The sequence below is a fragment of the Ranitomeya imitator genome, chromosome 1 (assembly GCF_032444005.1).
Source record: "Ranitomeya imitator isolate aRanImi1 chromosome 1, aRanImi1.pri, whole genome shotgun sequence".
NCBI classification, from domain to species: domain Eukaryota; kingdom Metazoa; phylum Chordata; class Amphibia; order Anura; family Dendrobatidae; genus Ranitomeya; species Ranitomeya imitator.
The window spans coordinates 842723706-842738071 of NC_091282.1; the positions used below are offsets into that span (position 1 = coordinate 842723706).

Sequence of the window (14366 nt, forward strand, 5' to 3'; positions counted from 1 at the left end):
ATTCATATATTAATGTCAATAATAAAAATGAAAGAAACACATATTTGATATTGCCAAGTTCAGAATTGCCCAATCTATCAATATAATAAAAAGGAATTAACCTGTTTGCTAAACAGCTTAACAAGAAAAAAATGAAAAACACCAGAATTTCTTTTTTTGGTCGCCGCTACATTGCAATAAAATGCAATAACGGGTGATCAAAACATCGTGTCTACACCAAAGTTCTATCAATAAAAACATCAGCTCAGCACTCAAAAAGTAAGCCCTCACACAGCCCCAGATGACGAAAAATGGAGACGCTACAGATCTTGGAAAATTGGGCCATTTTTTTAAAACAAATTTGCGATTTTTTTCCACCACTTAACTGAAAAAGAATCTAGACATGTTTGGTGTCTGTTAACTCGTAATGACCTAGAGAATCATAATGGCAGGTCAGTTTTACCATTCAGTGACCATCTTGAGAAAAACAACAACTGTGTAATTGCACTTTTTATGTAATTTTCCCGTACTTGGAATTTTTTCCCCGTTTTCCAGTACACAATATGTTAAATAAAATGGTGTCGTTCAAAAGTACAACTTGTCCTGCAAAAAACAAGTCCTGACATGGCCATATTGACCAAAAAATAAAAAAGTTATGGCTCTGGGAAGAAGGGGAGCAAAAAACAAAAAATGGCCTGGGGGTTAAGGTGTAAAACAATCAACTATCGACTGAGTGATTGCTTGATTTTACCAACCTTGATATTATCATTGGAACATAGCCATCTGATGATCTTGGCAAATGAATTTTTAATTTCTTGATTTCGTAAGCTGTATATAATTGGGTTTGATATTGGTGTCACTATAGTGTAGAGTAATGAAAGTATTTTATTCATGTTGTACAAATGTCCTTGATTTGGAGCAACATATATTGCGATCAGTGACCCATAATATATAGACACAACTAATAGGTGAGAGCTGCATGTAGATATGGCTTTCTGTTTGCTTGTACTTGAGGGAATTTTAATGATGGTTTTGATAATACAGAAATAAGTGAAACAGATGAAAATAAAAGATGGTAGTGTAACCAAAACAGACAATACTTTTGATTCCAGGTCAACCATTGTAGTGTCTGAACAGGATAATTTTAAGATCAGCAGATAATCACAAAAATAATGATCAACTATATAGGGGCCGCAGAACGTAAGGATATATATAAGGGAACATGATGCAATGGATAATATTAACCCTCCAGCCCATGCGCCTATGGAGAGATTCCTGCAGAGCTTGGGATCCATAATTGTGTAGTATTGGAGTGGGATGCAGATAGCGAGGTAGCGATCATAGGACATTATAGTGAGAAGAAGACATTCTGTTACAGTGATATAACCAAGCAGGAATATCTGAGTGAAACATCCTTCCACGGATATTGTGCCATCTTCTGTCAATACGGCACCAAGCATATTCGGAATGATGTTAGAAGTGAATATAATTTCACCAAATGAGAGGTTACAAATGAAGAAATACATTGGAGAGTGAAGGGTAGGACTGGTAATTACAGCAGTAATAATCAATGTATTTCCTGCTAATGCTGTAACATATATCATCAGAAAAAAAAGGAAAATGAGTGTCTTGCCATTATGGATTTCTTGAAATCCTTGAAGATAAAATTTCCAGTCTAGTGTCTTGTTATTATCCATCAAGTGTTATTTAAGTGCACCTTGGTGAAAATGTAAAAAAATAAGCTAAGGTCATTCTTCAACACAAATTTATACTTACATTCTAGTTCAGCTCTAATTTCCTTGTTCAGGGCTGTGAAAAGCTCTCTTGGTGCCGAAGCCAACCTTGGTTCCTAAAGATTCACATGATAGCTGTCAGTTGGACAATCATTGAGCCATCCACCTTGAGCCTGTCATAAAGTGGGTACGGAAAGTATTCAGAACTCTTTACATTTTTCACTCTTTGTTTCATTGCAGTGATTTGGTAAAATAAAAAATGTGATATTTCAGTTTTTCTTTTTTAATAAATTTGCTACAATTTCTACATTTCTGGGGTTTTTTTCAGCCAAGATGGGCCGGTATTACTATAGTCTTCAACTGGGTCGCTGTGACCAGTGGGGTACAGCAGGAGTTGGTGTTGGGACCTACTCTTTTCAACATATTTATTAACGATCTGGTAGAAGGTTTACACAGTAAAATATCGATATTTGCAGATGATACAAAACTACTGTATGTAAAGCAGTCAGTACAAGAGAAGATAACATTCTGCTACAGATGGGTCTGGATATGTTGAAATCTTGGGCCGAGGGGTGGCAGATGCAGTTTAACAATGATAAATGTAAGGTTATACACATGGGAAGAAGGAATCAATATCACCATTACACACTGAATGGGAAACCACTGGGTAAATCTGACATGAGAAGGACTTGGGGATCCTAGTTAATGATAAACTTACCTGGAGCAGCCATTGTCAGGCAGCGGCTGCCAAGGCAAACTGGATCATGGGATGCATTAAAAGAGGGCTGGATACACATGATGAGAACATTATACTGCCTCTGTACAAATCCCTGGTTAGACAGCACATGGAGTACTGTGTACAGTTTTGGGCACTGGTGCTCAGGAAGGATATAATGGAACTAGTGCCAGTACAAAGAAGGGGAACAAAATTAATAAAGGGGATTGGGGAACTACAATAACCAGAGAGAGTAGCAAAATTAGGATTGTTTAGTTTAATAAAAAGACGACTGAGGGGCGATCTAATAACCATGTATATGTATATAAGGGGACAATACAAATATCTCTCCGAGGATCTGTTTATACCAAGGAAGGTGACGGTCACAAGGGGGCATTCTCTGCATCTGGAGGAGAGAAGGTTTTTTCGCCAACATAGAAGAGGATTCTTTACTGTTAGGGCAGTGAGAATCTGGAATTCCTTGCCTAAGGAGGTGGTGATGGCGAACTCAGTTGAGGGGTTCAAGAGAGGCCTGGATGTCTTCCTGGAGCATAACAATATTGTATCTTACAGTTATTAGGTTCTTTAGAAGGACATGGATATGGGAATTTATTCTGATGGAATATAGGCTGAACTGGATGGACAAATGTCTTTTTTCGGCCTTGCTAACTATATTACTATGTTACTATGTGCAGAGTGTACATTAATGAGAAAAAAATACCTTTTTGAATTTACCAAATGAAATGACTGCAATGAAGCAGAGTATAACATTTAAAGGGGTCTGAATACTTTCCGTACCTACTGTATACCCAGTAATTTCAATTTATAATTGTGTCATATAACATGATCAGCCTTATATTGTGTGCAGAAAACATTTTCAAGAGAGAATATAAGAACACAAGTCACCTTCCTACTATTTCCAGCCCTTATCCTGCCCTTATTCAGCTGGATTTTTCTAATTCTATAATTGTCCTTACATAATATTAGTGGCAAGCACTTTTTTGGGTTAAAAAGCAAACAAACACCCCCAATTTTTTTGAGCAGTAGTGGAAAAGATGGATGCAGAGTGAAATGGCCAAGTTCTCCAAAAAATATGAAATAGTTGTCATAGGAGATTTCAACTATCCAGACATTTGTTGGGAATCTCTCTCAGGCAAAACTAACAGGTCAAACAAATTCTTATTCACTCTTGCTGACAATTTTATCTTCCAAAAGGTAGGGGAGAAAACAAGGGGATCTGCTACCTTGGATCTAATCCTCATAAACAGGGAGGAAATGGTTGAGGAGGTAAGAGTGTCTGGGACCCTAGGACGTAGCAACCATGCTATTTTAGAATTTTGGATAACTAGAGGAGGAAGACCTGTAAAGACTCAGACATCTAGGTTAGATTTCAGAAAGGCAGATTTTAAGGTACTCAGAAAGAGAATCAGAGGGATCCAATGGCTGGATATCCTTAAGGACAAAAATGTCCAGGAAGGATGGGAAATCTTGAAAAATGAGATTCTCAAAGTACAATCGTTAACAATTCCGAAAAGAGGGAAGAATAGGAAGCATTTAAGGAAACCAGGATGGATGAACACAGAACTTAAGCACATGCTAAAAAGGAAGAAAGAAATGGAAAGAGGAAGGCATATCTAAAGAAGAATATAATGCTGTCTGCAGAACCTGCGGGGCACGAATCAGATTATCTAAATCTGACAATGAATTAAGGCTTGCAAGAGACGTCAAAAGCAATAAAAAAGGATTTTGGGGATAAGTAAAAAGTAAAAGAAAAGTCAAAGATGCTATAGGATTTTTACAGGATGAGGCTGCCATCACACTATCAGTATTTGGTCAGTATTTTACATCAGTATCTGTAAGCCAAAATCAGAAGTGGAACAATTAGAGGAAAAGTATAATAGAAACATATGCACCACTTCTGCATTTATCACCCACTCCTGGTTTTGGCTTACAAATACTGATGTGAAATACTGACCAAATACTGATAGTGTGACGGCAGCCTGAAAATGAAGAAAAGGTAAGAAAGGATGTTGAGAAGGCCAAACTTTTAAATTCATATTTTGCATCTTTTTTCTCTCAGAAAGAAAATGTTACATCAACTGATTTTCACTGTCCTATTAAGGGAATAGAAGAATCCAGGATATCTATAAACAGAGAGATAGTGAGGAAACACTTAGCTAACGTAAATGAATTCAGGTCCAGATGAATTACACCCCAGAGTACTGAAGGAGATAGCAGAAGAAATTTTTGAACCACTTCTCCATAATCTTTGAAAATTCTTGGAGAACAGGAGAAGTCCCAGAAGACTGGAGAAGAGCAAATGTTGTTCCTATTTTCAAAAAGGGGAAGAAGGTGGACCCAGGGAACTATAGGCGGGTGAGTCTGACGTCTATACCAGGAAAGATCTTTGAGCAAATTATTAAACAACATGTATGTAAGCATCTGGATAAGAATGATGTGATTAAACAGAGTCAACATGGGTTTGTAACCAATAGGTCAAGACAGACGAACTTAATTTCCTTCTATGACAGAATCACTGACTGGGTGGATCAGGGAAATGCTGTAGATATAGTATATCTTGACTTCAGCAAAGCATTTGACAAAGTATCTCTCACAATCCTTATTGAAAAGATGGCTAAGTATGGAATGGACAGAGCAACTGTTAGGTGGATTCATAACTGGCTTAGTGATCGGACCCAAAGAGTGGTCGTAAATGGCTGCACATCCAGTTGGAAGAATGTCTCAAGTGGGGTAACACAGGGCTCTGTCCTGGGCCCTGTACTGTTCAACATTTTTATCAATGATTTAGATGAAAAAATTGAGGGTAAACTGATTAAATTTGCTGATGACACAAAGCTAGGAGGGATAAACAATGCTAGAGAAGAGAGAGAGGATTCAAAAAGATATAAATAAACTGGAGCAGTGGGCAGCAACTACCAGAATGATTTTTAACAGGGAAAAATGCAAAGTACTACATCTGGGCAATAAAAATGAAAAAAGCATATACAGAATTTGGGGAATAGGGCTAAGTAACAGCACATGTGAAAAAACTTGGGTATACTAATAGGTCACAGAATGAACATGAGTCAACAGTGTGATGCAGCAGCAAAAAGGGAAAATACAATTCTGGAATGTATTAACAGAAGCATACAGTCTAGATCACTTGAAGGCATTATTGCCCTTTACTCATCTTTGGTCACATCTCATCTGTTATACTGTGTCCAGTTTTGGGCACCACATTTTAAAAAAGACATCAACAAACTGGAGCAAGTTCAGACAAGAGCAACCAGAATGGTGACCGGTCTGCAAACCATGTCCTATGAGGAACGTTTACAAGATTTGGGAATGTTTAGCTTGCAAAAAAGGAGACTGAGAGGAGATTTAATAGCTGTCTACAAATATCTCAAGGGCTGTCACATTGTAGAAGGATCATCTTTAGGCTATGTGCACACGTTCAGGATTTCTCGCAGAAAATTCCTGAGAATTCCGGACATTTTCTGCAAGAAATCCGCAAGAAAACCGCATGCGTTTTTGCCGCGATTTTGCCGCGGTTTTGACGCGTTTTTGCCGCGGTTTTTTCCGGACACTTCCCAATGCATTTTGGAGTGGGAAATCTGCAAAAAAAACGGAAAATTAATGAACATGCTGCGTTTTTTGCCGCGATGCGTTTTTTTTTCGCGGAAAAAAACGCATCATGTGCACAAAACATGCGGAATTCATTCTAAATGATGGGATGCTTATTGTATGCGTTTTTTTGCGGTTTTATAGCGTTTTTATCGGGAAAAACCGCAAAAAAACGCAAAAAAAAAACGCAACGTGTGCACACAGCCTTATTCTCACTTGCACAAGGAAAGACTAGAAGCAATGGGATGAAACTGAATGGTAGGAGGCACAGATTAGATATTAGAAATTTTTTTTTTGACAATTAGGGTGATCAATGAGTGGAACAGGCTGCCACGAGAGGTGGTGAGTTCTCCTTCAATGGAAGTCTTCAAACAGAGGCTGGACAGATATCTATCTGGGATGATTTAGTGAATCCTGCTTTGAGCAGGGGGTTGGACCAGATGACCCAGGAGGTCCCTTCCAACTCTAACATTCTATGATTCTATGAAATATGGGTGTTTGCGTGCAAGTTGTTTAAAAAATGTCAATGATTAAGGGGATGTTTGTCTCAATGGATTTATTGAATTTTTGATGGGAAGAAAGGCTATATGTTTTGAATAATTTTTACATGTTTGCATGTAATGTGATTTTTGTAAAATATTATGATCACATTATCAGCGATTGATGTACATTTCTGGAGTAAGATACTCTACTAAAGTGGCGTAACTTCTCATGAATTTGACAACAATCACAGCCACTGCCCGTCCAGCATATATCCCACCCAAGCTATGCCCATATTGGCGTAGCTGGCCGTGACTAGTATGTAAAGGGCAAATGTCACAATTTTTTTTAAACTTAATAAGGTGTTTTATGCCAGAATTCTGGTGTACACCCCTTAATGAATTAATGAATCAAGGTTTTTGCTTTGGTGATTTGGAGCCAACATTTAACACTTGCAAAGATGACATTTATCTTAATGAGTACAAAAACATCAAAGTTAAAAAGTAACTACACTTCTTTGTTTTCATTAATCAACAGTTCAAGTGAAGATAATAAACTTTGTGTTATATTTTATCAGATATAGATCATTTTTGTCTTCTGCACTGAAAAACCTGTATACTCAAAACTGCTTGAACCTGTCTACAAATCTGTCAAATTACATCTTCTGGCTTTAAAAGGGACCTGTTACTAAATCAAAAGTAGCCTGTGCTTTTCCTGTGCTTAGCCTGCTGCTTCCTTGAGTACTCAGAATATTTTTTCTGATATGTGCTTTATTATGCATTGCTTTTTATTTATTTTACCAACAGGGCTTTACTCACAGGATAATAATACAGAGCAGCTTAAATACATGCCTCTAAAGTGTGTTGTGAGCTACACCCTTTTAGTTAACACCTTCAAATTAGCACTAGCAATGAGCGCCCATATCTTTGGAATAGTATGGCGGATTTAAAAAAAAAAAATCAGAATTCTGAGGGGAGCAGCAGGAATAAAATAAGAGCAAAAACTGGTCACTTTTGACCTAGTGACAGGTCCTCTAAGTCTATGGATGGGGTAATTGGAAGATAATAAAGGCAGAAGGGGAAACTGCTGTGGCTTCCCTGGAAGATTTCTAATATGAAAACCCTCACATAAATAGTTTTTTTTGTAGATTTCCGAGGTTGTAGCCTAATCCTGGCTATAAAGGACCTAAATAAGGTAGGAGATAATGGTTGGCGGTGTTGTAATAGTTTTTGTATCAAGGCCTAGTTGCTTCTGGGTATGTCTGTCATCTGCTAGGAACCATTATATGTCCGGTGCCTAATACAACAGCAGTTCAGAAGAAAAAAAAATCTGCTTAATGAAAAATATATACATAATTTTATTTTCACCCCACATATGGAAGGTTGCTGGGAAATTCTGTGTGGAAGAAAAGGGAAGGTAAGAAATAGAGTATTGGTGTCATAGAAATGCCCAAATAATTGCCCAAATTACTTGAAAATTATTGGGCAAAAAAATGGGCTTAAAGTAAACACATAACTGTGCCTTACAGTGTACAAATTTATTCCGTCATACCCTATTAATGCTTGTATATTCAGCATTTATCATTTCAATAAAGAGAGATTTGCCATAAATAGCTCTATAACAAGGTACATGGCAAGCTATCATGAAAGACTTGTAGATTAGGTTACTACTATACTATAGTAGGGATGTTGCAGGTTTGTATTCTTTTGGAGACTCCAGGTCAGGTGCATTTTTTTGCCCATGCTATAATCCAGATAATCGTGGTACGCTGGTTTATTTGCTTTTCGTGTAGAAATAATCACATATCATTCTCTAGTAAGGATGTATATCTGAAAACTATAGAAATGATCTTTTCAATGCTAAGTTCAGTATAGTACCTTATGGATGCAAAGAAACCTGTAGAGTTAAGCTTATCCTCCATTTATTATGCCAGAAAATCACACTTTAAAATACATGATTGGAACATATAAGTAGGGGAAATATCCAGCTATACAATTACTAACATCTCCAGGGATTTATAGTCTTTAATACACAGCGGCATTTTTAAATAATTTGCCCGCAAATATGTCCCATTGTGGATGTTGTTATTATTAGGGAATACGCAGCTTCTGTTATAACCTGATTGAGTTCCCGTTTTGTAGTTTATCTACTATAATGTTTAATCTCTTGCTTCATTGAGATCAGGGACAGACATACCACCTTTGCATACTGATTGTGAAATCACATTACTGTAATAGAACAGTCAGGGTGCTCTCCTAATGTCATGAATGACAGTTCTAGGTAATGTCTCTGTTGTGCCAAATTTACGCCACTTCTTCATGTCTGTCTTCACAATGTTTCAAGGTATATCTAATGATTTGGAACCTTTTTTGTTCCATTCTCTGGACTGATAACTTTCAACAATGAGATCCATTTGCTTTGTTGTAAGCTGTTTATGGCCTATGTTTTTTGGCTGTAAAATTCAACTAAGAAAATGTCAGCAAAATCTTACTAGAAAAGTTAAGGTACCGTCACACTCAGCAACTTTGCAATGAGAACGACAACGATCCGTGACGTTGCAGCGTCCTGGATAGTGATCTCGTTGTGTTTGACACGCAGCAGCGATCAGGATCCCGCTGTGTCATCGCTGGTCGGAGCTAGAAGTCCAGAACTTTATTTCGTCGTCAGGTCGGCGTGTATCATCATGTTTGACAGCAAAAGCAACGATGCCAGCAATGTTTTACATGGAGCTAACAACCAGCGAGAACGATAAGTGAGTCGCCGTTACGTCACAGGATCGCTCCTGCATCGTTCTGGAGTTGCTGTGTTTGACGTCTCTACAGCGACCTAAACAGCGACGCTCCAGCGATCGTCTCGTTGTCTATATCGCTGCAGCGTCGCTGAGTGTGACGGTACCTTTAAACTTTATATGGAGTTAATCATAATCACTTTAAATGATAAGATACTGACTACTATTTAGCATGAGTTTAACCCCTTTACGGCATATGATGTAACTGTATGTCATGATTGGGAAAGGGTTCCCACAAATTGACATATAGTTATGTCATAGCCATCATGTGGACACATAAACTGTACCTGCACAATTACCTGCAGAAACTCAGCATAAGTGATAGCTGAGCTCTGACTTTCATGGCCTAGCTGTTTAACCCTGTAAATGCCATGATAAATAGCAATCACAGCATTTAGAAGGCTAGGAGAGGTTAACTGCTGCGTGGTTAATAAATTGGTGAACGAGGGAATGTCTCTTGTATTTATTTATTTAATTTTCTCTGTTTATATTTTTCAGCTTGCCAGTTGTGGACTAAGTCAGAATCCTTGGACTACTTCAGACCAGCATTTTTTTTTAAATTTTTATTAGTAAATTAGTAATTTGCTTCAGGAGGGACTTTTTTTATTGAACACAGTTTACAAGGCCAATAGTTGCAAGACACAAAGTCCCCTTGATTTGGAAGGTTAACCTGGCATTATTTAGTGAGGATGAAGTTGCATTTGTTAGTATGAGTGATTTGAATGCCCAAAGTTGGTGCCCACCTTAAGACAAATCTGGGATGAGTTGTTAGTAGCTCCACAATAATCTTGTCCTGTTTTAAAATATGCCAGCATTTCGAAATTATGTTTTTGAATGCCAAGGAGGTGGAATCATAGCTCATCATGGCTGACTTTTCTATGAAGATCACCTATATCTAATGCCATCCCTTTGATCTCCATATACCGTATATATATATATATATATATATATATATATATATATATATATATATATATATATATATACGATAAGTGATGTTCTTTTCAATATAACTGCATGACTTGGTATCATTGAAGTCTGTATTGATTATATCGTAGCTAAAACAATATAGCTTTGTTTTACCTGTATCTAAGGTTCATTAGAGAAATATGGATTTAAAAACCTGACCCTTATTATTGTTTATTTAGTAGTATACACTAAATTATTTAATATTGTTTTCCCCTCCCTTTTATTTCATATACCCACATGATTGCTAGGGAAAATGTGAAATACCATAATAGTGCAGCGTGCAAAATGAATGCTTAGGCATATTCCTGCCAAGGCATGTTGCTGCTATTTAGAAATAGAATGACATAGCATCTATTTATAGCTATCACTATAAATGCAGACTTTTCTCTCTCCCCCCATGATGGCACCCGTCGGGACAGGAAACCTATAGATAAAAAGGGGGTACCCTCTTCCGCATCAGTTGGTTTCCTGTACTGAGGGAACCATACAGCCAGCGCACCTTATCTCCGCATGGATCCGGGGATGTTCAGTTCGGTTCAGGTGGGGGGTTCACTGCCTCGGCTGGCGCAGTTTCCAAAGAGCCACCGCCAGTGTCAGCGGGCCCTTGAGGGTGTGCGGGGAGAGGTACCAGAAGATGGAGCACGAGACCACCTCTCCCGGAGTGTGTGTGACATCCCTCATGGCTGCATGTGTTCCAGAGCTTCGGAACCAGAGGGCACACGTGCGAGATATCGGCCGCAATGCATCCCTGGGAAATCGGTACTGCGCATGCATGGGATCCTGATGACGTCGAGCGCACAGTGCATTACTGGGAATGCTGTAATAGAGGCATACAGCGCTCCCTTAATGAAACAGAGGCTGGGGGAGGTCCGGGAGCAGCTTTATAAGTCATTCTGGATTTCAGGAAGGGGCTTACCAGTGAGTCGTCATCCCTACCAGGTATAAGCGACCAGGAGCTCCCGGATGAGCAGGCCCCTTTGGGTCACTCTCCCAGCCAGGATTTCTCTCGGTCAGGCCTTCAGCAGCAGCAGCAGCCACAACAGCAGAAGAGACGGACGGTGAAGGATCCTTCCCATAGATGCAGCAGCAGTAACCGTTCAGGCTCTCAACATAGTAAGAGTCCTAGCATGGTCATCAGCGGGAAAGAAAATCCATATAAAGTGCCATCGCATCCGGTACCCTTCCGTTCTCTGCTGGGTGGTAAGTGGACTTCGTGAAAGTCACTTTTATAATTTGGGCCTATTCCTCTTCTTTCCATAGGGGAAGAAATGTGTCAGCAAGACCAAACACAGTATATGCGCACTATGCGCTGAGGATCTACCCACTACTAGGGTGAAGAGACTGTGTAAATCCTGTATCCAGCAAACAGTTTCAGAGGAAACTTTGCTGAAAGTCTTAGGGTCCCTAATTAAAAGCCAGGTGGAGGATTCACTTAAGTCCTTAAAAAAGATGGTGAAAAAAAGTCACAAAACTAAGTATATTTCCCCTGTTTCGGAGTCCAGTTGTTCAGATAGCAGAAGCGAGTCAGATTCTGATAATTCTCAATCTTCTGCTTGCTCATCCTCTTCTGAGGATGGTTGGTGCTGTTTTCCAATAACAGAAACAGATAATTTAATCAAAACAGTTAGATCCACTATGGGCCTCATGGATTCCCGACCAAATAAAACTATTCAGGATATAAAGTTTAGCGGACTTGAACAAAAATCCAGAAGATCTTTCCTATTGAACGATAAAGTTCAAGACTTAATCAGGAAAGAATGGAAAAAACAGAGAAAAAGGCCTTCTCATTCCTAAAAGAAAATACCCCTTTGAGAATCCTATGTGCTCCTTCTGGAGGAAAGCCCCAAAATTAGATGTGGCTATCGCTAAAACCTCCAAAAAATTTGCACTCCCATTTGAAGACATGGCTCGTTAAAAGACCCCATGGACAAAAAAGCAGACTTTTTCTTAAAAGGGGAGGCTGCGGGGGGTGGTCTGAAGCCCGCTGTCACGGCCACTTGTACGGCTAGGGCCTTAATGGTATGGCTGGATCAACTAGAAATGCAATTGTAGGAAAAGACCCCTGTTACGCCACTACCTCATACTTACCTGTCCAGCCGGCATGCTCCCGATTCTCCTTCCTGCTCTCCGTCTTCAACTTCTCCGGCGCTCGTCCATTCTGCAGTCCGCGCATGCGCAGACGCGCTCCTTTCGTCGCTGGGGCTTCCGAGAGGTCGTGACCCGGCGGCTCCACCTCCAATATGGCGGCGCCCATCGGTTACTTCCTCCCAGCGCCTGCCCTGCTCAGACGCCTTTGCATCTATTGCGTTCACTGGTTTATTGCCAGCATCTCCTTAGGTTCCTATGCTCTGTTCCGTGCATCCTTTGCTGTGACTCTGACTGTCTCTGTTTACCAGTCCCGTGTTCCTGCCGTGCCTTTCAGTCCTGTGTTCCTGCCATACCCTGCCAGTCCAGTGTTCCTGCCGTGTCTTCCAGTCCTGTGTTCCTGCCGTGCCTTCCAATCCTGTGTTCCTGCCATATCCTGCCAGTCCTGTGTTCCTGCCGTGCCTACCAGTCCCATGTTCCTGCCGTGCCTTCCAGTCCCGTGTTTCTGCCGTTCCTGCCAGTCCTTTGTTCCTGCCATTCCTGCCAGTCCAGTGTTCCTGCCGTGCCTTCCAGTCCTGTGTTCCTGCTGTACCTTCCAGTCCTGTGTGCCTGCCGTTCCTGCCCGTCCCACGTTTCTGCCGTGCCTGCCAGTCCTGAGTCTCCGATTTTTTCGTCTAACATGTGCTTTCATCTTACCGGTCAGTACTTTGTCTTTTGCTGCCTCTATCTGTCCAGTGCCTCCGCTATTCTTGTCACTTCAGTAGCTCCGTCTTCCTCCGTCTTCCGTTCTCTCTTTGTTCTATCTTCAGTCGTCCCTTTGGCTCCAGCAGTCGTGGCTTCACCCTCCTTGGGCCTATCCCTAACACTCCCTGTACAAGGGGTGGCATCATCTGGTTCACTCGCCCTCGGTGGCTCTGAAGTCGTGACCCAGAGGGTCCACTTCCTAAGTCCTGATAACCCCTAGAGACACAATCTTAAGTACGGTCCTTATGATGAGGGGGGAGGCGTCCTTTTTAGCAGATGCCTCCGCAGATTCGGTCAGGCTGGCTGCTCGGGCAGGTTCTTTTTCAAATGCGGCCAGACAGGCTTTATGGCTTAAAACTTGATCCGGGGACCTCCAAACTAAGTGGAAGTTGTGTTCTATCCCCTCCAAAGGCGAATTCCTGTTCAGGCCCACCCTAGAAGACATATTAGATAAAGCAGAAGATAAAAAGAAGTCCTTTCCTAATTTATTCGGGTACTCCTACGAACGTTCCTTTCGAGGTAGAAAGTTTGGAAACAGGAAGCCCCCCAAAAATGGGGGGAAAGTTCCCGGGAAGGATGGGGGGGGGGTAAAAAGGATCAAATCCAAGGGGTTTATGTTTAATAAACCCAACACCCCCAAAACTCATTCCCAATGAGGGTGTTCCCCTGGTGGGGGGAAGGTTAGTTAGACCTGTAAAAGAAGAGCAGCTGGCCCTTCAACAAGAAATTCTAGGGCTAGTAGAAAAGAATGTTCTCTTGGAGGTTCCTCATCAAGAAGAAGGCGAGAGATTATATTCTCTGATTTTTCTAAGGAAAAAGTCAGATGGGACTCTAAGAACGATTGTAAACCTCTAAAAATTAAACAAATGTTTACACATAGAGCCCTTCAAGATAGAGAAAATCTGCAGTAAAAATGCTGTTTCCCTCCTGTTTTATGACAGTATTAGACCTAAAGGATGTGTATTATCATATTCCCATCCACGAGGATTACCGGAAATTCCTCAGAGTAGCAGTCTTGATTCAGGAGGGATAAGGCATTTTCAATTCGCAGCCCTTCCATTCGCCCCGAAAGTCTTCACCAAAATAATAACAGAGGTGATGGCTCATCTAAGGGAACAAAATATTTTGATAGTCCCGTATCTGGACGACCTTCTCATAATAGGCAATTTCCCACACCAATGCAAAGACCAACTAAACAAAGTTATGTCGGGTCTGACAAGCCTAGGTTGGATGCTAAACTTGTCAAAAT

General features: G+C 40.4%; 1 protein-coding gene across 1 annotated transcript; it reads right to left on the reverse strand.

Annotated features, from left to right (window-relative positions):
- Positions 1-701: 701 nt before the first annotated feature.
- LOC138648378 (olfactory receptor 11A1-like) lies at positions 702-12542 on the reverse strand. The gene is made up of 2 exons (XM_069738113.1): positions 12377-12542; positions 702-1567 (listed from the first exon to the last, which is right to left on the reverse strand). The coding sequence occupies exons 1-2, from the start codon at positions 12540-12542 to the stop codon at positions 702-704; spliced, it is 1032 nt and encodes a 343-aa protein (XP_069594214.1).
- Positions 12543-14366: the final 1824 nt, after the last annotated feature.